Here is a 19,847-nt window from a genome sequence, read left to right on the forward strand (position 1 = left end):
CAGTCGGCTGCCTTTATATTTTCACCTGTTTTCAGTTTGCATTCAAAGGGTACATTGCTGCACAGCCAACTGTCGGGGATATAGTACCTTCATATGACTACTCATACGTATACAACAGAAAAACCGTCGGAAAACTTTTCTTTGACGCATGCGCATTTGCATAAATGTCTACACACACACACGCGATGTAAAACAAAATGTCGGAAAACTTTTCTTTGACGCATGCGCATTTGCATAAATGTCTACACACACACATACACACTACACACAATAAAAAACATAGGAAATAGCAAGAGTGATTACAATAGTTCCTATTGCATTACATGCATAGGAACTAAAAATGTCACTCCATTTCAAATCTAACGGGTTGATAATGTTACGTTTATTAAAGAAATATTTACCAAGGTTTTTAAAAAAGTTATTGTACGATAAAATGCACAAATAAATAAGTTTGAGGAGTTTAAAAACTGTCAAAATTTACTCGAGCGGAGGCTTATTATTGTGTGAAAAAACTGCCACCTAGCGGTTTGTTTTGATGTTATACCCACTATAACGGCTTTGGTTTGGTGACTAATTCGTTTTATTACTGGTTTATTTAAATTGTATTAATTGAATAGTTTAATTATATGTTGGGAAAATACAACAAATTAGAAACATATACAGAACAGGAGTTGGAGGTTAAACAAGGGTCAAGACAACATATTTAAATGAATAGAATCCAATAACAATAAATTGTACAAAATGTGACTTCTTCAGTTTTCTAATGGTCATGGATGATGTGTCCTGATACTGGGAAGGTTGTACCCCAGCTAGAGACAATGTAGCCTGGGTTCCAGGCCCTAATTTTGGGTTACTCACTATTTATTGCGTTTAGTGCGCGCCATACCTAATTTAATTAGTGTCCCATACTTGATTTCTTTTTTTTTTCTTCAGATTAGGACCTGGGAAAATACTGTCTGATCATTCATGCATACGATTTCCCACATCAAATTCGATGTGGGATATCGTATGCATGACAGTTCATTCACTCATGCATATTAATTAATCTTATTAATTTTCAAATTGAAGATGCGCCATGTCTTGACCAGGCTACAGTAGGTGGCTAAGCTAGGCCAGCTCCCCTTTGCCTACCTACTTGAATTAAAACAGTTTAGTATTGGTTCTTGGCCTGCTGAATGACATGGACTGATAACTTACAAATAACCCTGTTCACTGCTGAACTCCACAGATTTAGCCTACGAGGTAGGGTAGAACATAAGGTACTGTATTAAGAACTTAAAAATAGGCCCAACCAAGCCTCTCTCAATTAGACTCTATAGAGGCCTGGGCCATATCCTCCTGGAAAGAGTGGTGTTATGTTTTTAATATGTCGGGCCATCAAGTCTAAGCTTAGTTCATATTTGCCATTTCCCACTCGTCCTTCTAGGATCTATTCTATATATTTTAGGTCTGTTTTATCAATGCTGATGAAGTGTGCCAACACAGGAAAGGTTGAGCCCACCCAGTGACAATGAAAATGCCACTTACCTTGGCATCATGTTTGGTGAGGAAGTCCACAAATCCAAAGCCCCGATGACCACCAGTTCCTGACATTTTCTTGGGGATTCTTATTGCTTTAATCTCTCCAAATGTTCTATAAATTTAAGATGCACACTTTATTCATTGTTCATTGTTAATTTTAATATACATAAAAAATCACATAGAAATATACAAAGATGAATTCAAATTGTATATCTGCTCCTTCTGAAATGAAAAAAAGTTAATATATAAAATAAGTTATTACTAAAGTAAAATTGGAGAAAAATATGTAAGTTATTAAGAAAGATGAATGATACTGTTTTCAATTGCTATGTTTTTTTTTGTATGTACTCAGGGAAATAAATTCACTTTTACATTTGTATTTACCTAACTTTTATGTTACACACAAGTAACACAATTTTTCTAGGGATAACTCCTGTATGTTAATTCACTACCATAAACAAGCCACCAATTTTATTCATGGACAAAAAGAAGTAAATTGCATTGAATGATCCATCTTAGGCAGAGACATGACCCCTTGATTTCTTTACCATTAAAACACAAGCACTTTATGGTACGTTACCTGAACAATTCTTTAACTTCATTCCTTGATGCTTCAAAAGGAATGTTTCGTATCAGAATCTTGGTTGATTTTTGTTTTTTATTCTTAACAGTCTTCCTTGTAGAAGTTGATTGTTTTCTGAGAATAAAAGGTATAACAGAAGTTGCGTGTTTACATATTTTGTTATGCAGACACAAATCTAATGCCAGTAGAATAATATGGCATACCTACAATGGTAAAGATAAAAAAGACAGCACTATGAAAATAACATAAGGTAGAAAACAAATACAGTAGAACCCCTATTAAGGGACACCTTTAGGAACCATAAAGAAATATCCTTTTAATATTGGTTGGTCATAGTGTTAAAAGATATATTTTTTTTTCTTGTTTCACAGCTGAAAATGCGTCCCCTTCACAGGGGTGTCTCCTATTATACAGACCATGTACTTGTGTGTATGTGTGACTCAACATGATTAACAAACTACAACAAAAACATGGAGAAAGATTTATTTGACTGACAAAATTATTAACCAGCTGTATAACACAGGTCATTGAGCTTTCACTGGCAAAAGCCATGGGCCACAGGCCTTGCATGGACCACAGTCCCTCTTTCCAACAATGGCCCCAATTTTGCTGATTGGTGGCCCTTAAGGACCAGAATGTGTAATAATGAGTCCCCAATGTAGTAAGGAACCAAAGCAGGTTTAGCCGAGGGGGCTCTGGCCCCTTCGTTACTCCACTGTTATTGATGACTCACTGTAGAACGGTGCGGTTGGAAATTTTTATTTCTACTGTATGAGAATCAATTGATGTGTGCTGGAGCTCCTTCAATGCCTTCATTGCATCACTTCGTCTCTTGTACTGTACAAATCCATAACCCATCGATAAAAATTGACCTGTAATAATATAAAAAAAAACCCATTATATATCATACATGGTTAAAGCCCCATTCCCAGCAAAATTTCAGTTTTTAAGAAAAATCTAATTTTTGTATAATGTTATACAGATTTATAAATATAATACGGAATTGCTAGTTTGAATTTAGATATTCCTAAGAATAAAAAAAATGTAAAATAAGACTGAAATTTGATTTTTTGTGTTCCACACAAAAAATAAATGCGGATGAATTTTTCATTTTGATTTTGCGATAGGTCGTGAGAAGAAATATCGTAGGCGCCGAAAACATTAGCCTATCCAACGCGGCTAGGCTAGGCCTAGCCTTACCTCGATTTAGGTTCTGTTATCACACATAAAAACGGCCGACATGATATTTTCCGTTGCTAGTATTGACACTTGTGAAATATAATATTTCATAGGAATTATTTCAAATTTGTTAAAAAACTGATTCTGACTGAGATTTTGACACTTAAACAAACACATCTCAGCCTAACCGAACGACCGCATTGTGTGAGATGCGAAGTACAAAAACTAATCTCTTTAGAGAGGGCACACTTTATTGACTGTATAAAGTATACATAAAAGCGAGAGTATTCCAGTGGATGCGATCTACAACCTCTGAATTTGCCTAGTAACGATGAATTCGTCGAGAAAACGGTAATATTTTATGAGAAATAGTCTGTATTTCTCATTTTTTTTATTCTTTTGCGTAAAACTAAAATTCATGCCAATATTTTTTCATGATTTATAATAATTGGAGTAATGCAAATGCATATTTTCTAAAAAAAGGTCAGTTTTTAGTGAAATTTTGCCGGGAATGGGGCTTTAATACAGTGATACTACTGCAATTCACTTATATAAAAAAAAAATTGGTGAAAATGAACTATACGATATGAAAATGTTATTCATTAATATATTATTCATTCAAATTTTTAAATATAAATAAGTAATTCACCTGGATTCCTCATGTCTTTCTTTTTTGAAACGGTCGCGACACTTACTGGACCACATTCAGAAAATACCTTCATATGGAGATAAAAAAAATATCACTATAAAATCTATAAAATTGAAATCATATCAGTATAACACTTAGTCAAGGTGAGTAATTTTGTTTTTAATGGTGTGAAACAGAATTTTTCATTAAATTAAATATATACAGTATTTAATATGGTGATACAAATGATATTCAATTTCCAATTGAGAATAAGAGTACACACACAATACTGGATAATTGTAAATAAAAATGAATAAAATTACCTTTAACAGTGTGTCATCTGTTGTGTCAAAGTTGAGGTTCTTTACGAAAACAGTGCTCTCTGGTTCTGGTTCATCTTCAGATTCCTCCGATTCTAAAACAAGACATCAATTAAGAATCATAACCATCTTTCCAGTAATAATAGAGTCAATGTTCGTGAACATGAATAAGGCACATTATGGTTTCAAATTTAAGCTCTTACTTAAAAGAGAACTAGCAAAATGATTTTTTGTTCTAGAGAGGATTTTTGATATGCCATTAATAAGAGAATCAACCTTAAAATCGTTTTTTGGCCTTTTTTTAATGAAGTTATAGGCAATTATATACGATTTTACTATGACGTCACTGGCGAAAGAGTAACAAAAGATCGTGTAAATAGTGCCGCGTAGGGTATCCGCTGCGTACGATCTTTGCGTGAACGCTGTAACCATGGCTGTAAATTGTGATTGTTACAGCATGCATGCAATGATCGTACGCGGCGGATACACTACGCGATGGATACCCTACGCGGCACTATTTACACGGTCTTTTGTTACTTTTTCGCCAGTGACGTCATGGTAAAATCGTATATAATCGTCTATAACTTCATAAAAAATAGCCAAAGAACGATTTTAAGGTTGATTCTATTATTAATGACATATCAAATATCAAATCTAGAACAAAAAATCATTTTGCTAGTTCTCTTTTAAAGTAATATACATGTCAAATACATTTCCAGCAGCAACTTGCAAAATGTTAATTGTATTCTACTTACCTTCTTCTTTCTCTAATTTTTCTTCCTCTTTTGTTTCTGTTACTTTTTCCTTGTCTGATTTTGCCTCAGCTTGCTTTTCCGTATCTTCTTCCTCATCTATTTTTGGGGTTGGGGTATTGAAGACACCCACTGGCGCCCATTCCAGGTACAGAGGAACATGCTGGAACTGTGAAGGGGTATCATACATCAACTCTAAAGCTTTGCCCAGATTATCAAATTTTCTTTGACAAAAAAAATGTTGTATGCCCATTTAAAGTCATGATATGCCTATATATGGTCACAATGTGATGTCATCATGACCATATTTAGGCATGTCACATGTTTTTGTCAAATAAAATCTGATGGTATGGACAGAGCTTAAGCATTGGGGTCCTAACTAATGGAAACCAGAAAATTCCTATTCAATGTGTGTAAATAAATTAAAATTTAGGTTCAAAGACAATCATCAAAAACAAGGCTAAACAGGATAAACCCTAAATTATCACAATCACATCTAAAACATGACAAAGATAGTCAAAGTTGTGCAGATCCTGAGTGCCCTTCCTTCTTCCTTAAGCATTGGGGCTAGATTGTGCAATTGCTACTCCTCTGCAAAGTGAGTCTGTTTTTACCTTCCCAGCATATGCCAGTACACATTTATACTACTGGGTAGAGATACACACACACAGATACAGTGTTTTGCTGACCTGCAGGGCTAGAATTTTCGAACCCCCAACCATGCTGCTCCAAATGCTTCAACCAATTTAAAACAAAATAATAAATATCAACCTTTGTGTATGCCAGGTTGTAGAATGCCTTTCGTGCTTCCTGTGTGTGAAGGAATTCAACAATGGCACTGACACCAGCTGGAGGAAGCACCAATCTTCCAAGTTCACCAAACTTCTCAAAGACCTCTTTGATTTCTGCTGGACTTGTACCAGCTGGCAGGTTCTTGACGAGGATCACTGACTTGCTACGTGCTGCAGCAGGCTGCAAATAATAAACAGTCAAATGTCTTTGTACATTATCACATTTATACATCTTTTCACAATTGCAAGCAAAAAAAAAGTGTAACCCTTGTTTTCTCAATCATTTGCATAAATGAGCACCAGAGAACCATCTGCAGTACTTACTTTCCTTTCCTATTCCATCTACAAAATCTGCTTGTAACAGTGGCTGCATGACCATATAATAAGCAGTTGCGGATCCAGAATTTGAAATAAAGGGGCCCAGGGAGAGACTTTCACAGATAGAGGGTCCACCAAGCTTATCCACACCATGGTTGGGGCCAAGGTAAGAAAATTAATGATCATGGCACCTCTAGATGCCAGGAAATGGCACTTTCACACTTAAATTTTATTACAATTTTATTTTGTTCTCCATTTTGTTTTTATAATTTTGAAAAATCTAGGGAGCCCCGGGGCGGGCTCAGCCCCTTTGGAATCCACCACTGATATTGCTTGTTCCCGAAAAGCAAATTTATCTCAGAATCTACTTGTGTGCACATATTTTTGGTGCAGGTCTGTACTTTTTCTTAAATTTTTGATTTATTGTAATTGAGGGCTCTTTAATCATATTTTAACACAAAGAACCAACCATTGAAGTCTTGTATATAAATTACAGTTAAGACAATATTGTTTCACTTCTAACAACGTGATTGTCACAAATTATATACAGCAACTGAAATCTGAAACAAAAACTTTTTGTTCTATAAGTTTTTTTTCTGTTATTTATCCTTCTCTTCTAAGAGCTGCCTGCTAATTTTGAGGTGTTGCTGCCACAATCATCTCCTAGAGATAGCATGTGAAACATGTGAGCCCTACAATTAGGGGATTGATGAGTCAAGTTGTTGGTAATTAATAAAGAACAAACTATTTTACCTGACTAAATGAGTCAAGTGCAACACCATTGTCGAGTAGGAATTGCCTGGTCTCTGCAACGATTTGTGTCTCACCAAGTGCCATCCGTACTGCTAAACTTTTCTTTGTCTCCTATACAAAGAAATAAATACATATATTTGTTAATTATTATTTCAATTGGTATAATAAACACTACACAACTTGCATCTTTAAGTAAGGTGTTTTAACATTTCCTAGATTATTACGATAATTACTGTCATTATCACATGTATCAGACATGTCATCATGTTTGTGGTGTGGATTAACTTTTACAGTTGCACATAGACTATTCTATCATTAGATGTACTGTTAAGTAATATTATATATGTGACTTACTGGATCCAATACTTCACTTTTTGACGTTTTGTACTTAGCTGCCATAGTATCTGCCACTGCATTTGAGCCAATGAATAATGTATTCCAATTATGGGAACTGTAACCAAAACAAGAATATTATAAGTCACATCAATAAATAAATCATATTTATATTATTTTTTCATACTGTATAGAATGTAAGCTACTATTGATTCGTAGCTTTGTTTGTGACTTTTTTTTTATCACGATTATAGCGTGAAAGGGAATGAGGATGTATGCATGGTTTTCTATATAGAGCTGAATGTTCCATTTATTTCTAGGGGCGTTTTCCCACTTGACATAATTGAAAATAGTTGTTTTTTAGGAAGTTGATACTTACAAAACAATACTTTTGTGAAAGAGCAATTAGGTTCTGAGCAAATTTACATAGCCAGGTAATTGCAGTACAGTGCCAGCCTTGGTGGTCAATTTGGCAGTACGCCGTTAGGTAATCCCCTATCCTTTAACCTTTTAACCTTTTAATCAAAATGTTACAAAACAACTATGCAAACCTTCCACTAAGAGCCTTCTGTTGTCCTGCTTTCTTTTTCTTATATGATGATCCTTCATTGGCAAAAGAATCTTCCTCTGTTTTCTTTTCTTGCCCTGGCAATATATGCAGTAATCGTCCCTAAAATAGAAGGAAAACAATATACAGTCTGCAAAATAAGTAATACAATTACAAAGGTCAAGTGAATCACATATTTATTTCAATCATGAATCAATTGATTAATCAATCAATCATTCATTCTGTAATTTAGTCCCTCGCTCAATCAATCAATCACTGTACACATTGTTTCTTTGAGAAAATAGTCAAAAATGATAGACCAGCACTATTTACCATGAATATTGATCCATCTAATTCAGAGAATGCTTTTACAGCATGCTCCGGCATCATGTATGTGATGAAGGCAAAACCTTTGACTTTTTTCGTCAATGAATCAATTGGTAAATTTACTTCAGTTAATGGACCTGCAATGATTTAAAGATTGATGATAATGAAAAATATATATACATAAATTATAAATAAATATATATTTTATAAATTGTTATATTCATTTACTTAGGCACATAAGACAAGGATTGTTCATAGCAAATATTACTGTCCTAATCATATGTGGCAATTCCTTACACAGGACAAACTTATACACAAGATGCTTTAAATAAGTTACTCTAAAACCTCGAATAGAAGTCCTGGGCTTATTGTTTCTTTTTGTGAATGGGCTTCTTTTCGAGAGGCTTCTTTTTGAGGCTACTTTTGCAAAGCAAAGAAGGGTGCTTCTATTCAAAATGGAATGAGGTAATTTTTGGGAATTACTACTATAAAACAATAAACAGACATGGAGTGTATTAACTGGCATTAAATCACATAAACTACTATATAAACGATGCATGCTTTTAATTTATTTTGTTTACTTGAAATTCATGTACAGTGTATGTACTGTACTATCTCAAAAAGAAGCCTATGCTATCTTGAAAAGGAGCCCATGGGCTTCTTTTCAAGGCAGCATTTGCAAACTAAATAGAGGGGCTTCAATTTGAGATGGGCTTCTTCTCAAGATTAAGCCCATTGGGCTTTTATTCAAGGTTTTACGGTATGTCATATTATGAGGCCTGGAAGTGGAGCTGTTTTGGTTGTAGGCTAGTGAATTGAACTTAGCTGCCATAGCATCTGCCACTGCATTTGAGCCAATGAATAATGTATTCCAATTATGGGAACTGTAACCAAAACAAGAATATTATAAGTCACATCAATAAATAAATCATATTTATATTATTTTTTCATACTGTATAGAATGTAAGCTACTATTGATTCGTAGCTTTATTTGTGACTTTTTTTTTTATCACGATTATAGCGTGAAAGGGAATGAGGATGTATGCATGGTTTTCTATATAGAGCTGAATGTTCCATTTATTTTTAGGGGCGTTTTCCCACTTGACATAATTGAAAATAGTTGTTTTTTAGGAAGTTGATACTTACAAAACAATACTTTTGTGAAAGAGCAATTAGGTTCTGAGCAAATTTACATAGCCAGGTAATTGCTGTACAGTGCCAGCCTTGGTGGTCAATTTGGCAGTACGCCGTTAGGTAATCCCCTATCCTTTAACCTTTTAACCTTTTAATCAAAATGTTACAAAACAACTATGCAAACCTTCCACTAAGAGCCTTCTGTTGTCCTGCTTTCTTTTCAAGGCAGCATTTGCAAACTAAATAGAGGGGCTTCAATTTGAGATGGGCTTCTTCTCAAGATTAAGCCCATTGGGCTTTTATTCAAGGTTTTATGGTATGTCATATTATGAGGCCTGGAAGTGGAGCTGTTTTGGTTGTAGGCTAGTGAATTGAACTCAGGACCCCGGGATTTGAAAGCAAGCTTCACTTGCATGTTGAAAAAGTTCATTATATGGCTTAATATCTGTTGCTTAAAAAATCATACCGTATTTACTAAACAGCTCTTCAAGATCTTCTTCTTTGCATATGTAAGCTAGATTTCTCACAAATAGACGCCCAGTCTGCAGAAAATCATGAAGTTTAATTGCATACAATACCATAGGAATCGGGAAAAAATCCAGAAATACAATTATATTTCAATTTACTATTAAATAATAGCTTAGTTACAATTTATCAAAACTAACGGAACAAAGGTTTTGAAAGTTTGAGTGCATTTTGTGGTGGAAGCAGGGAACTCTTTAATTGCTTTGCTTCAAATTGAATGATCCAATAGGTAACATTACTTACCTAAGCTTACAGAACGTGAGATAAACACAGAATTTTATAATGTGTATACATGCTTTAATAAGATTATTGCGAATTATGATCAATTCATTCTTATAAACTAACCTCAGCAATACTTTCTCCATGTTCTTCTAATTCGGCAGCCTAAAAAAGAAAAGCAAAACAAGTTCATCCACTGGTATCCACTGTTAAAAGAGAATGCATAATAAGACTGTATACAGTACATAAAATCCTGAGTGGTTGGCCGAGGCCTGCTTCTTGTGCTGAAGTCTCAGCTCGAACCTGGCCAGCATCAGAGACTGATCGCTTAGCTCCTCGAAGAACCTTCACTGGGCGTTAGCGACAATGTTTGTATCCGTATGTATCTGTTAAGTCGGGTGGCGCTACACTGCCGAACACACCAAATTAAACTAAAATTAAATCTACATACTGTAACCTACATAACAACCTCGAAGTATAAAACAAAACGCACCTTTTTTGCCCATGCTGGCTCTTGAGGTGTAAATTGAGCCTTGGATCTGTCATTCTTGTCATCAACAAACAGCTCAATATATCTAGATCCTGAAATAAACAAAAAATTAAAGTAACAAACATTTTATCAAGTATAATTTTTGTCATAATCATTAATATGCCTGTATAGTACTAGACTATATCATCCATATAGCATTATATTTCAACATCAGAAACACTATATCTAGCAATCAGATATGATATAAAGCAATTTAACATATCTATTATTAATTGGTGGCAAAAAATATTAACATAAGATAAAATGAAATATTTAATATATGAAACTATATAATCAATGAATAAAATCAGAATAGTTCTTAAAGAGCCTTGGGATGATATTGTATTGTGTAAGGTGCTGGCTATAGAAATAGCAATAGTGTAGATGATGATTAGTGAAACTTAAAGATGTAAAAACACATACAAACAATTATTGGAATGTATTTTGAAGTAAAAAATGTACAAGGCGTTTCTGAATGTTGAATAAAGCCCTTTAGTTTTCGCTGAAAAGTATAATAATAAAAATCAACAAACCCATATAGTCTTTATTTCGTTTCATAGCAACCTCCAAGTCAGCTTTTGATGTTAAATCCACAAACACAGTACCTAGATAATACAATGAACAAGAAAATATTAGAGGAATGATAAAGAGAGTGGCTTAGATAAGTCGGCTAAACTGGTGGTAGCCACTGTGTGTGTGCTCAACTGTGGAGATCTCTAGGTCCCCGGTTGAATTCCCATCGCTGCTCTTCTTGTGTCCCAGCTGGAAGGCTGAAATGCAAGTTACGATAGTGCAATGTCTTTCAGATGAGATGTTGAGGCTGTTAGTTCTGTGTGCATTAAGGCGCATGTGCACATTTAAGAAGGCAGTGGATTTCGGAAAAGAGTAGGGGATTGTCTCCCGGCGTACTGTCCAAGTCACCACCAGAAGGACCCCACTTGAAACAAATCTTCGGTCTTAGTGGGTTATCCTTGGTGTGATTCATACCAAAAATACCCATCCTATTCTATCCTAAATATTTAAAAAATGATGCGGTGTGGAGCTTAGTGGTTAAATGCTCAACTTTAAGGCCGTGTTTCTGCAGTACTTAGTATTTTATCCCATCATGCAATATTATGTTCAAAAATGCAATGCATCCGTTGTGTTGACCTAGCAAGTGACCCCTTTTTTTACACGAGATGAATAGGCCTAGGCCAAGAACAAAATTGTAACTGTACTATTTCGTCTGGGAAATGTACTGTTGCAATGATGTTTCATTTTACTTCTATATAGGGAGTGAGGAGGACTCGAAAAAAAATGCTGGCTTTGTTTGGTGTGCGTATGGTCGGTATGGATAGCCTAAACCTAAAGAGAGAGAGAGAGAGACTCCTGTTGGAGACTTAGAACCCCTGACAGAGATATCCTACCAGTTTTTTGTCCTTTACTATTCTTTGGTATCCGGACTTCAGAAACTGCCAATGGAGCAAAAAATGTCTTGATGTCTTTCTATAAACAAATTACGAAGCATTAGTGCATTTCTTCTGTATCTTTACAATGAAAAATCAATGATGTTAAAGAATGATAATAAATGTGGATGTTTTGAAATTGTAATGTAATGGTTATAAGCGCCTCTTCCAAATAAGATCCTCTGTCATTTAATAGCCGCACCAAAGACCTTTTTTAGGTGCTGCTCTTGAAAAAAAAATAATTAAAAGCAAACTACCTCTTTAGAAGTAAATGGAACCCCTCGCATTTTGATAGTGAATACTTGACCAGTAGGTTCTGAAGTTTTAGTCTTTGATTTATTTGGTATCTGAAAGAATCAAAAGTAAAATTAATATTAAGAAGCTGTAATAAATGAAGATTAATTCCAACATTTTATCATCAAGGAGAGGAGTTCTCAAGCAGTAAATAGCTTGCATTAAATGCCCTTTAATTTACAAACAAAGCATACATGATCAAATTTGTATCTGTTAGCAGATTCAACTGACAATGACCACCCATTAATAGTATATGCTTGGTTCCGAAATATCTGATCAAACAAACTGTTTCTTTATCAGTGGCGTATCTGGTGGCACATCCCCCTTAAAAAAAGAGCTCGCATCTCCCAGTCCCCCTACTGTAAATGCTCAAAGCAAAAAAATTAGTAGGCTAAAATCACCTAATTTTGCATGCTAGTTCCCCCTCATGTCAACTTCTCACCCCCCCCCATTTCAACTTTGTGACCCTTATCAGCCCCCTATTTCATAGTTCATAAATACACCGCTACATGTCATACCAGTTGGTAAGTGTCAAGCATTGCAGCCTGAAGAAACATGTTCAATATTCTCAAACCAATATTATAATGAAACTGTCCCTGATGCAAACTTATGACAACCCATCACGTCCAAAGCAAAACAACGTAACTGCACAAAATTATTGTTTTGCCATGGAGCGGCCGTGCGTTTAACTCACACAGACCAGGCATAAAATGAATTGTGCTGGGCTGCCTCGTACGACGCTGTTTACATTTAATGCCATCTTGGAAGGTGGTTATATTTACACTGGCTTACCTTTGCAATGGCTGTCTGATGGTTAGAAACTATGTTCCTCTCTTTTTCATCTTCACTTTCCGAATCCTCTGATGAACTCATTGAAGTTTGTTTAACTTTACTTTTAAGATACTGTTAAAAAAAAAAGAAATTCTTTACAGAATCCAAATAATGAGACTTTATTGAATGATGTAAAGAAAAAGTAACAACTACACAAATAATAAATGCTGATCCCCGATCAGAGAAATTTTGAAAAAAACATGCACATCCAACGTAAAGACAACCACCTGATCCACTGCAAGAATGAAAGCTTGTGCTTGAATTAAAGTTTAGTTTGTAAAGGGCTTGATGTTTTATTGCATTATCTTTAGACTAACACAGCAGTGGTTCAAAAAAATCTTGAAAGAATGGTAAAGAAATTGATTTGGATTGATTGCTGAATGCATAAATTGATATATGAATTGATGATAGGAAGATGGATTGTTAAATGGATTGATAATTGGAGAGATGCATGGATTGGTTGCTTGATGGATGGATGGATTGATTGACTGACTGGCCGATTGAGTGCTGAATTGATAAATTGATATATGCATTGATGATAAAGAGATGGATTGTTGGATGGATTGATAATTGGAGAGATGCATGGATTGATTGCTTAATGGATGGATAGATTGATTGACTGACTGGCCGATATTGATCGATTGATTACTGAATTGATAAATTGATAGATAAATCGATGATAGGGTGATGGATTGTTGGATGGATTGATAATTGGAGGAAATGGATTGATAATGGGATAGATGGATGGATTGGTTGATGGATGGATGGACTGATTAATTGATGGACTGATCAATGGATTGATTGATTGATTGAGATTGGTTGATTGATGGATTAATGGATTTATTGTTGAAATCATGAATTGATTGATTAATAAACAAACAGATTGATACTGTAGATGAACACCATAGATTGATTGAATAATGGATTACCTGATGGATTGATAAATTGATTGATGGATGAATTGATTAGTTGGTTGATAGACGAATAAAAGTATCTGATTTTTGGTCTGTTGTTATTTCTGTTTGTAATGTTTGACAAAATAAATTAAATGAAATTATATGTATTGGTACATTGATGGATGGACGGACTCATTTGATATCAAGTAAAACATAAATGATTCCAATAACTCACATCTAAATCAGATAAGCCTTTTTTAAGTGCCACTTTGTTTTTCATATCTTCTTCAATGATAGGTTCTGTTACTTCATCTTGCTTAATTGTATCATCAACTTCACTCTCTATGTAAGTGAAAATATATAAATTGCAAGTACAAAATAAAGTTAACATCTTCCCTATAAAATCAAATATCATGTTTTATTTAATTTTTTTTTCATGATAGCTCTCCTTGTGTTTACAAGAGCGTTCCTTGTGTTTCACAGTGGTCGTGCATGAATTTGCATACTTGGGAAGAAACAGATATCACCATATATGGGGAAAGCCAGGGGCTCCACAGAACTGATTTAAGCCCTCTTTGTTTCAATACTATAAAGTATCACTCCAATTATGGTACACTATATTGTTCACAATACCCTATAGCATACCACTGTTGGTATACCATATGGTGCATTTTACGATATTGTGAACCATCGTTGGTCATTATACATTAAAATGTGAACCTATTGGTTCTGTGTTCATAAGACACTGGGGTAGAAGACAAGTATCAGCATCACCTTACTATAGCTCCATCCCTTCAAAACCAGGTGTATAAAACTTACTACTTACCACTATCACTGTCCACTTCATCTGAATCTTGCATTACATGATCACCACTTGGTGCCGGCCTCCTTTCCCCTTTCTGCTGTCTAGGATCTTTCTGCGTGACACCAGCTACCAGATCATTGCCCCAGACATGAGACTTGTTGGGTTTTTGGTGCAGTGCAATGAACTCCTCCAACTCTATATCTTTCTTTTCCTAAAAATTAATTAAAACCACAAAGTCATTTTTTTTAAAGTGGCTAATTTTAGTACCCAAATTTTGCCTGTCACCAGAACCAAGTTGAATGGAACAGTCAATCTTTCAATGAATGAAAACATTTTTTCGATACAAAACATTCATTATTTGTTTTATAACACACCTAGGCCTAAATAGATCCTTGACTTGTCTTTGATCATCTTCCAAGCAAGTGTCCCAGACTGTAAAAGTAATTCCTGTTGCCTGCACGGGGAATAGGCTATATCCGTCCTTGCATTTTGGAAATAAGTGCCGAATTCTGTACACATTTTGCCAAATTTGAGCTAGTTTTTGAGGGATCATCTAAGCAATTAAATATTCTACAGTAAACCATAACAACTCCCTGATTAAACAAAATCTCTGATACATTGCACACCGCTAAGACAAGTTCAGCAAGAAGTAGGCTTATAAAAAATAAAGCGAAGGTAGAGGTTACGTCCTTCCGGAAAAAAGTCAGTCTGTGTCTTTTTAACCAATCAAAAGATTGTCTAAGGTTGAAGTCATTTCATTTTATTGCAAAAAACGAATGAAAAGGAAAATGCATGGATAAAAATAAATTTCAACGATGAGTGATGACAGGGATCTATTTAGGTGTGTTATAAAGTGCAATACACTGCTCTGTGACTATAAATACTTCCAATGTATTAGAGGGTGTGGGAGACTGCATGTTTGCAATTCAATGATCAGTAATAATCATTTTTACATCCACTTACCTCCTTCTCTTCTTCTTCATTATCATCTATAGTTTTCTTTGTCTGCAAATTAACAAAAACTCACATCTATTACAGGTGAAACACCAGTTCAGCAGTAACAAATAGTTTTTTTCTCATTCTAGACAACCCCAGCAAGAGTTACTTTGGAGACTGGTATAAGGGATTTGTAAAACACTGAATGCAGGTACTCAGATGCCAAAAGAATGACATAATCTTGTATTCTGCATTTGGATAAATGGGTGCACCGAATTAAAGATTTCCAACTAATCAAAATGCTTGTTTTTAACATAGGTACTTAAATGAAGCTCTGTTACTATTTAACTTTACCATTGCATTTTACTTCTCCATTTTGGGGTTTTTTTACATAAAATTTGAAATTTTAATTAAATCAGAATAAATTATGTACATCGAGAAAACAAATTTTCCTGCATATGTTAAAGCACAAAATGATACTGCTTTAACAGATAACTCACATCTCTTTCCTTTTTAGGTTTTCCATCAGTCTTTGTCTTCAGCCTTTCCTGCCTCTTTTTGTATGCAGAACTTTCACTGGAGTACTTACTCCATGGTCTCACGGCATCAGGATCTCCAATTGATTTGCATAATTCAACCTTTAAAAATACAATAAAGAATATTAATACTCATAATATCAATGAATTATGATCTTCTTCCATTTACCTACCTCCTAAAACAACATATTGAAAGAATTTGCAGGTTGGATATTCAGTGATAACCACCCCTCTTCCTCCCCTCCTTGAATCCGCTCAGACACCAAGAGACAATCACCTACTCTTCTTTTCATTCAAAGGGTACGGAGTTCTTTAATACGCAGTGCTTGTGGAAGACCCAACCACTCATTAATTGTAAACATTAAGTGACATTTAACATTTATATTAAATACTAACTTGTAGTCTTGAAGAATCAAGAAATGTCTTGTTGAAGAATTTGACTGCTTTTTCTGCCTCTGCATTGCTTTTGTACCCAACAAATGCAAATTGACGGAATTTTCCAGCCTTGGTATATTTCAGTTGCAAATCTGTGATCTCGCCTATCTTACCGAATGTTTCCTTTATCTTTTCTTCCTTTACCTAAGACAAGAAAATGTATAAACAATCAGGCTTTGTTGCATCAAAGATTAATTCATTCATGAATTTTATTCGTTCAAAAACACCAAATATACAATTATTAAAATATTGAAAAAAGTAACATTAATAATCTTTCATTAAAAAGAAAGACAAAAATTGTATATTAACAAATGGAGTACTAGACAAAATTATTCTTATTCTCTTTATTTTTACAAATGTGTTAATGGTTTCATTGGGTGTAATCTTGTTTCTATCTTTGGCTTATCTGTTAAAATTTTGTCAATGTCGTGATTCTGTTCCTTTGTTAATGTGAAATCAGGGTTGTTCATTACTCAAATATTCTATAGTGTATTTATTCCTTTTGTAATGTTCACGAGAATAGACATCAGTAAATTAATCGGACTGTCGTGACAACAAACTATATCTCTAGTTAACTATTTGTAGTCAGTAAGGTAAAAAGATGTTTTCAGACCATCTCATGAACATCATGCTTTTCTCCTAGGAAGAATCAATAACTCAGTCATCAAGGCTGTTCTTCTCTTTACGCATGCACATGTAATTACGTCAACTGTTTTACCAGAGAAGTCGACCAACCTACTGTACAACAAGCTGGACTTTCACAGTTATAATTTCATGGGTATGGAAGATATCAAAATAGGATACTAGAACATATGTTTATTCTTTAAGGCATGTCCATCACAAGATTTTTATCTTCACAGGATCATGCCTTCTTCAATAGATTATTTATGTTTTAAATCATATTGTATATTTATGTTTGTTTTACGGAAGTAAATAATGTCTCTTGAAATTGAAATGCATAAAAAATGCCTTTTGATTGGTTAAGATGTTTTTTTTTCAGGTAAGTCAGGGGTCAAAGTTGTTTACCATTTTAAAATCTCCAGGATCGGTCACCATATTTAGATATTTTCAGCTTCTAAAAATTACAGTACAAAACAGCAATACATAAGTAATACACTTTGTAAGGGAAAAAAAAGTTTGTTATTTTACAATATAGCATTCTTCCAATAACCTGTGTGGATGATAAACTTTACTACTGGTACTGGTTGATGGGGACATACGTTTTTTCTCAAATACTTATTATCATCTTTAATCAACACCAGTGGAAGTACAGTATATCTCTATATCGTCGTTACTTTCATGTGATTTTCTATTGTTCGTTGCGTATTATGCAATAGTAATACCTTGGCTTGAGAAAAAAACGTGTCCTAATGGGAAAACCCAAGGGTTTATGCCACTTGGCCTCATAGCTCATTTGGTAGAGTATCTGAATGGTAATAGGAAGGTCTTGGGTTCGAATCCCGAGGCGAGGGGGAAATACGTTTTTCTCAAATATTTAAGGTAAAATCTCCATACCGTGTAGACTAGTTACTTTTCACGTGATTTTAGGCTATGTATATTTACAGGTTTGTATTTGATTGTTGTGTCATGCCTATCTTTGTCTTTGAAAAAATGGCCCCGATCGTCTAACCTCCGTTTTTGAAAGTGGACCCGATAGACCACATTAGGCCTAGAGGTGGACCCGGTCGTCCACACTCTATTCGGGCCTGATCATCTGTTGTTGGCCTACCCGTAGGCTGGCCGGTCACCTACGATACGTCTAGGCCCTAGGCCTAGGTCGTGATGTAGTCGTAAACTGGCCATGTCACTTTAAACGCCAACTTTCAATGACGGGAGTTTCCTACAATATAGTGTATCAATTTAAATAATGCTTACCCTTTTTGGCAGATTTTTAACAACCAATCGAGACATAATTCATTCTATGCTTTCACCTCTTGTTTACGTTTTCTGTTGTGCACATGTCACAAGATGTCGTGTGGTGAATGCATCATCGTTGAGGGCAGAGGGCAACTCTGGTTCCCGAACGTCGCGTGAATTCTGGGACACAATTTGTTGTGTACAGAGAAAACCATAGCATGCATGAATCAATCCGTTCTAGCGTCACATTTTCGAGCAAACAGAAAACTTCCTGTTCATAGATTCTCCCCTCGTATTCAGGTTGCATTAATGTACCTGAATCAGGAGGGCGATTCCATTAGAGGGTATGCTGCAGTTTCACCCATCATACACGGCCTGCAATTGTTGGTTTTCAAGGGCACTTCATGAAATGACTGTTCTAGTTTATTTAATTATATTTATTAAACTTTTTATTTGGATGAGTGGCACGCCCAAGTGGACGATGCACTTTTAAAATGAAAATAAATAAAAACGTATAATAATAATAGGGTAGTTTTATATAGCGCACATATCCATCTAATGTAAGATGCTCAGGGCGCTTGATATGTGGACTAGGAACTCGATTTCTCGATATAGATCTAGGCCTACAGAACATAAGATGTCAAGATTCAAGATTTTATTGGCTTGTCCATAAATAATACACCTTTGTATACAAATGGTAAATATGATAAAGTACAATTTAAAATATGTTAAAATTAGTATATCACAAAATAAAATACGTTAATATTAAATCTTGGCTTTAAAAGCACAGGATACAATGTCTGTCTCTTATACACATCTAGATGTGTATAAGAGACAGATTTTCGATTTCTCGATATAGATCTAGGCCTACAGAACATAAGATGTCAAGATTCAAGATTTTATTGGCTTGTCCATAAATAATACACCTTTGTATACAAATGGTAAATATGGTAAAGTACAATTTAAAATATGTTAAAATTAGTATATCACAAAATAAAATACGTTAATATTAAATCTTGGCTTTAAAAGCACAGGATACAATGTAATCAATCAATCAATTAATCAAAGTCAATAGGTCTATTACACAAAATAGTGTAACAAACTATACCATATACTCGCTTTATTAACAATTTCACACCTAGCCACATGCAATTTTCCACCAATCAACAGCAACCTTTATCATAATTATGTAGACATTCTCCTGATACAATGAAGCAACTCAATCGAAAGGTAGAGAATTTCTCAACAAAACATTTCTAACAATCAATCAATTTATCATTGGACACTACGCTGTTAAAACAACGTCACAAACCCTCAGGCATAGACTTGCCACAAGTCTATAATTTATTGATT

General features: G+C 34.7%; 1 protein-coding gene across 1 annotated transcript in view; it reads right to left on the reverse strand.

The window, feature by feature from the left end:
• Positions 1–18,568, reverse strand: part of LOC117113021 (probable RNA-binding protein 19) — a 24,906-nt gene extending 6,338 nt beyond the window's left edge. The window contains exons 1-24 of the mRNA XM_033256235.1: positions 18,513–18,568; positions 16,599–16,781; positions 16,167–16,304; positions 15,694–15,735; positions 14,752–14,941; positions 14,161–14,267; positions 12,991–13,101; positions 12,162–12,251; positions 11,866–11,944; positions 10,993–11,064; positions 10,424–10,512; positions 10,057–10,095; positions 9,653–9,728; positions 8,059–8,189; positions 7,730–7,848; positions 7,200–7,296; positions 6,846–6,956; positions 5,755–5,955; positions 4,987–5,152; positions 4,235–4,326; positions 3,933–3,999; positions 2,838–2,976; positions 2,102–2,218; positions 1,528–1,633 (exon numbers count right to left, since the gene is read on the reverse strand). Of these exons, the coding sequence (XP_033112126.1) occupies positions 1,528–1,633; positions 2,102–2,218; positions 2,838–2,976; positions 3,933–3,999; positions 4,235–4,326; positions 4,987–5,152; positions 5,755–5,955; positions 6,846–6,956; positions 7,200–7,296; positions 7,730–7,848; positions 8,059–8,189; positions 9,653–9,728; positions 10,057–10,095; positions 10,424–10,512; positions 10,993–11,064; positions 11,866–11,944; positions 12,162–12,251; positions 12,991–13,101; positions 14,161–14,267; positions 14,752–14,941; positions 15,694–15,735; positions 16,167–16,304; positions 16,599–16,781; positions 18,513–18,548 (2,598 nt within the window). The 5' untranslated portion in view covers positions 18,549–18,568. The remainder of the gene's footprint in view (positions 1–1,527; positions 1,634–2,101; positions 2,219–2,837; positions 2,977–3,932; positions 4,000–4,234; positions 4,327–4,986; positions 5,153–5,754; positions 5,956–6,845; positions 6,957–7,199; positions 7,297–7,729; positions 7,849–8,058; positions 8,190–9,652; positions 9,729–10,056; positions 10,096–10,423; positions 10,513–10,992; positions 11,065–11,865; positions 11,945–12,161; positions 12,252–12,990; positions 13,102–14,160; positions 14,268–14,751; positions 14,942–15,693; positions 15,736–16,166; positions 16,305–16,598; positions 16,782–18,512) is intronic.
• Positions 18,569–19,847: the final 1,279 nt, after the last annotated feature.

This window comes from Anneissia japonica, unplaced genomic scaffold (assembly GCF_011630105.1).
Source record: "Anneissia japonica isolate Jap-2015-1 unplaced genomic scaffold, ASM1163010v1 scaffold288039_len1115542_cov189, whole genome shotgun sequence".
In the NCBI taxonomy this organism is placed as follows: Eukaryota; Metazoa; Echinodermata; class Crinoidea; order Comatulida; family Comatulidae; genus Anneissia; species Anneissia japonica.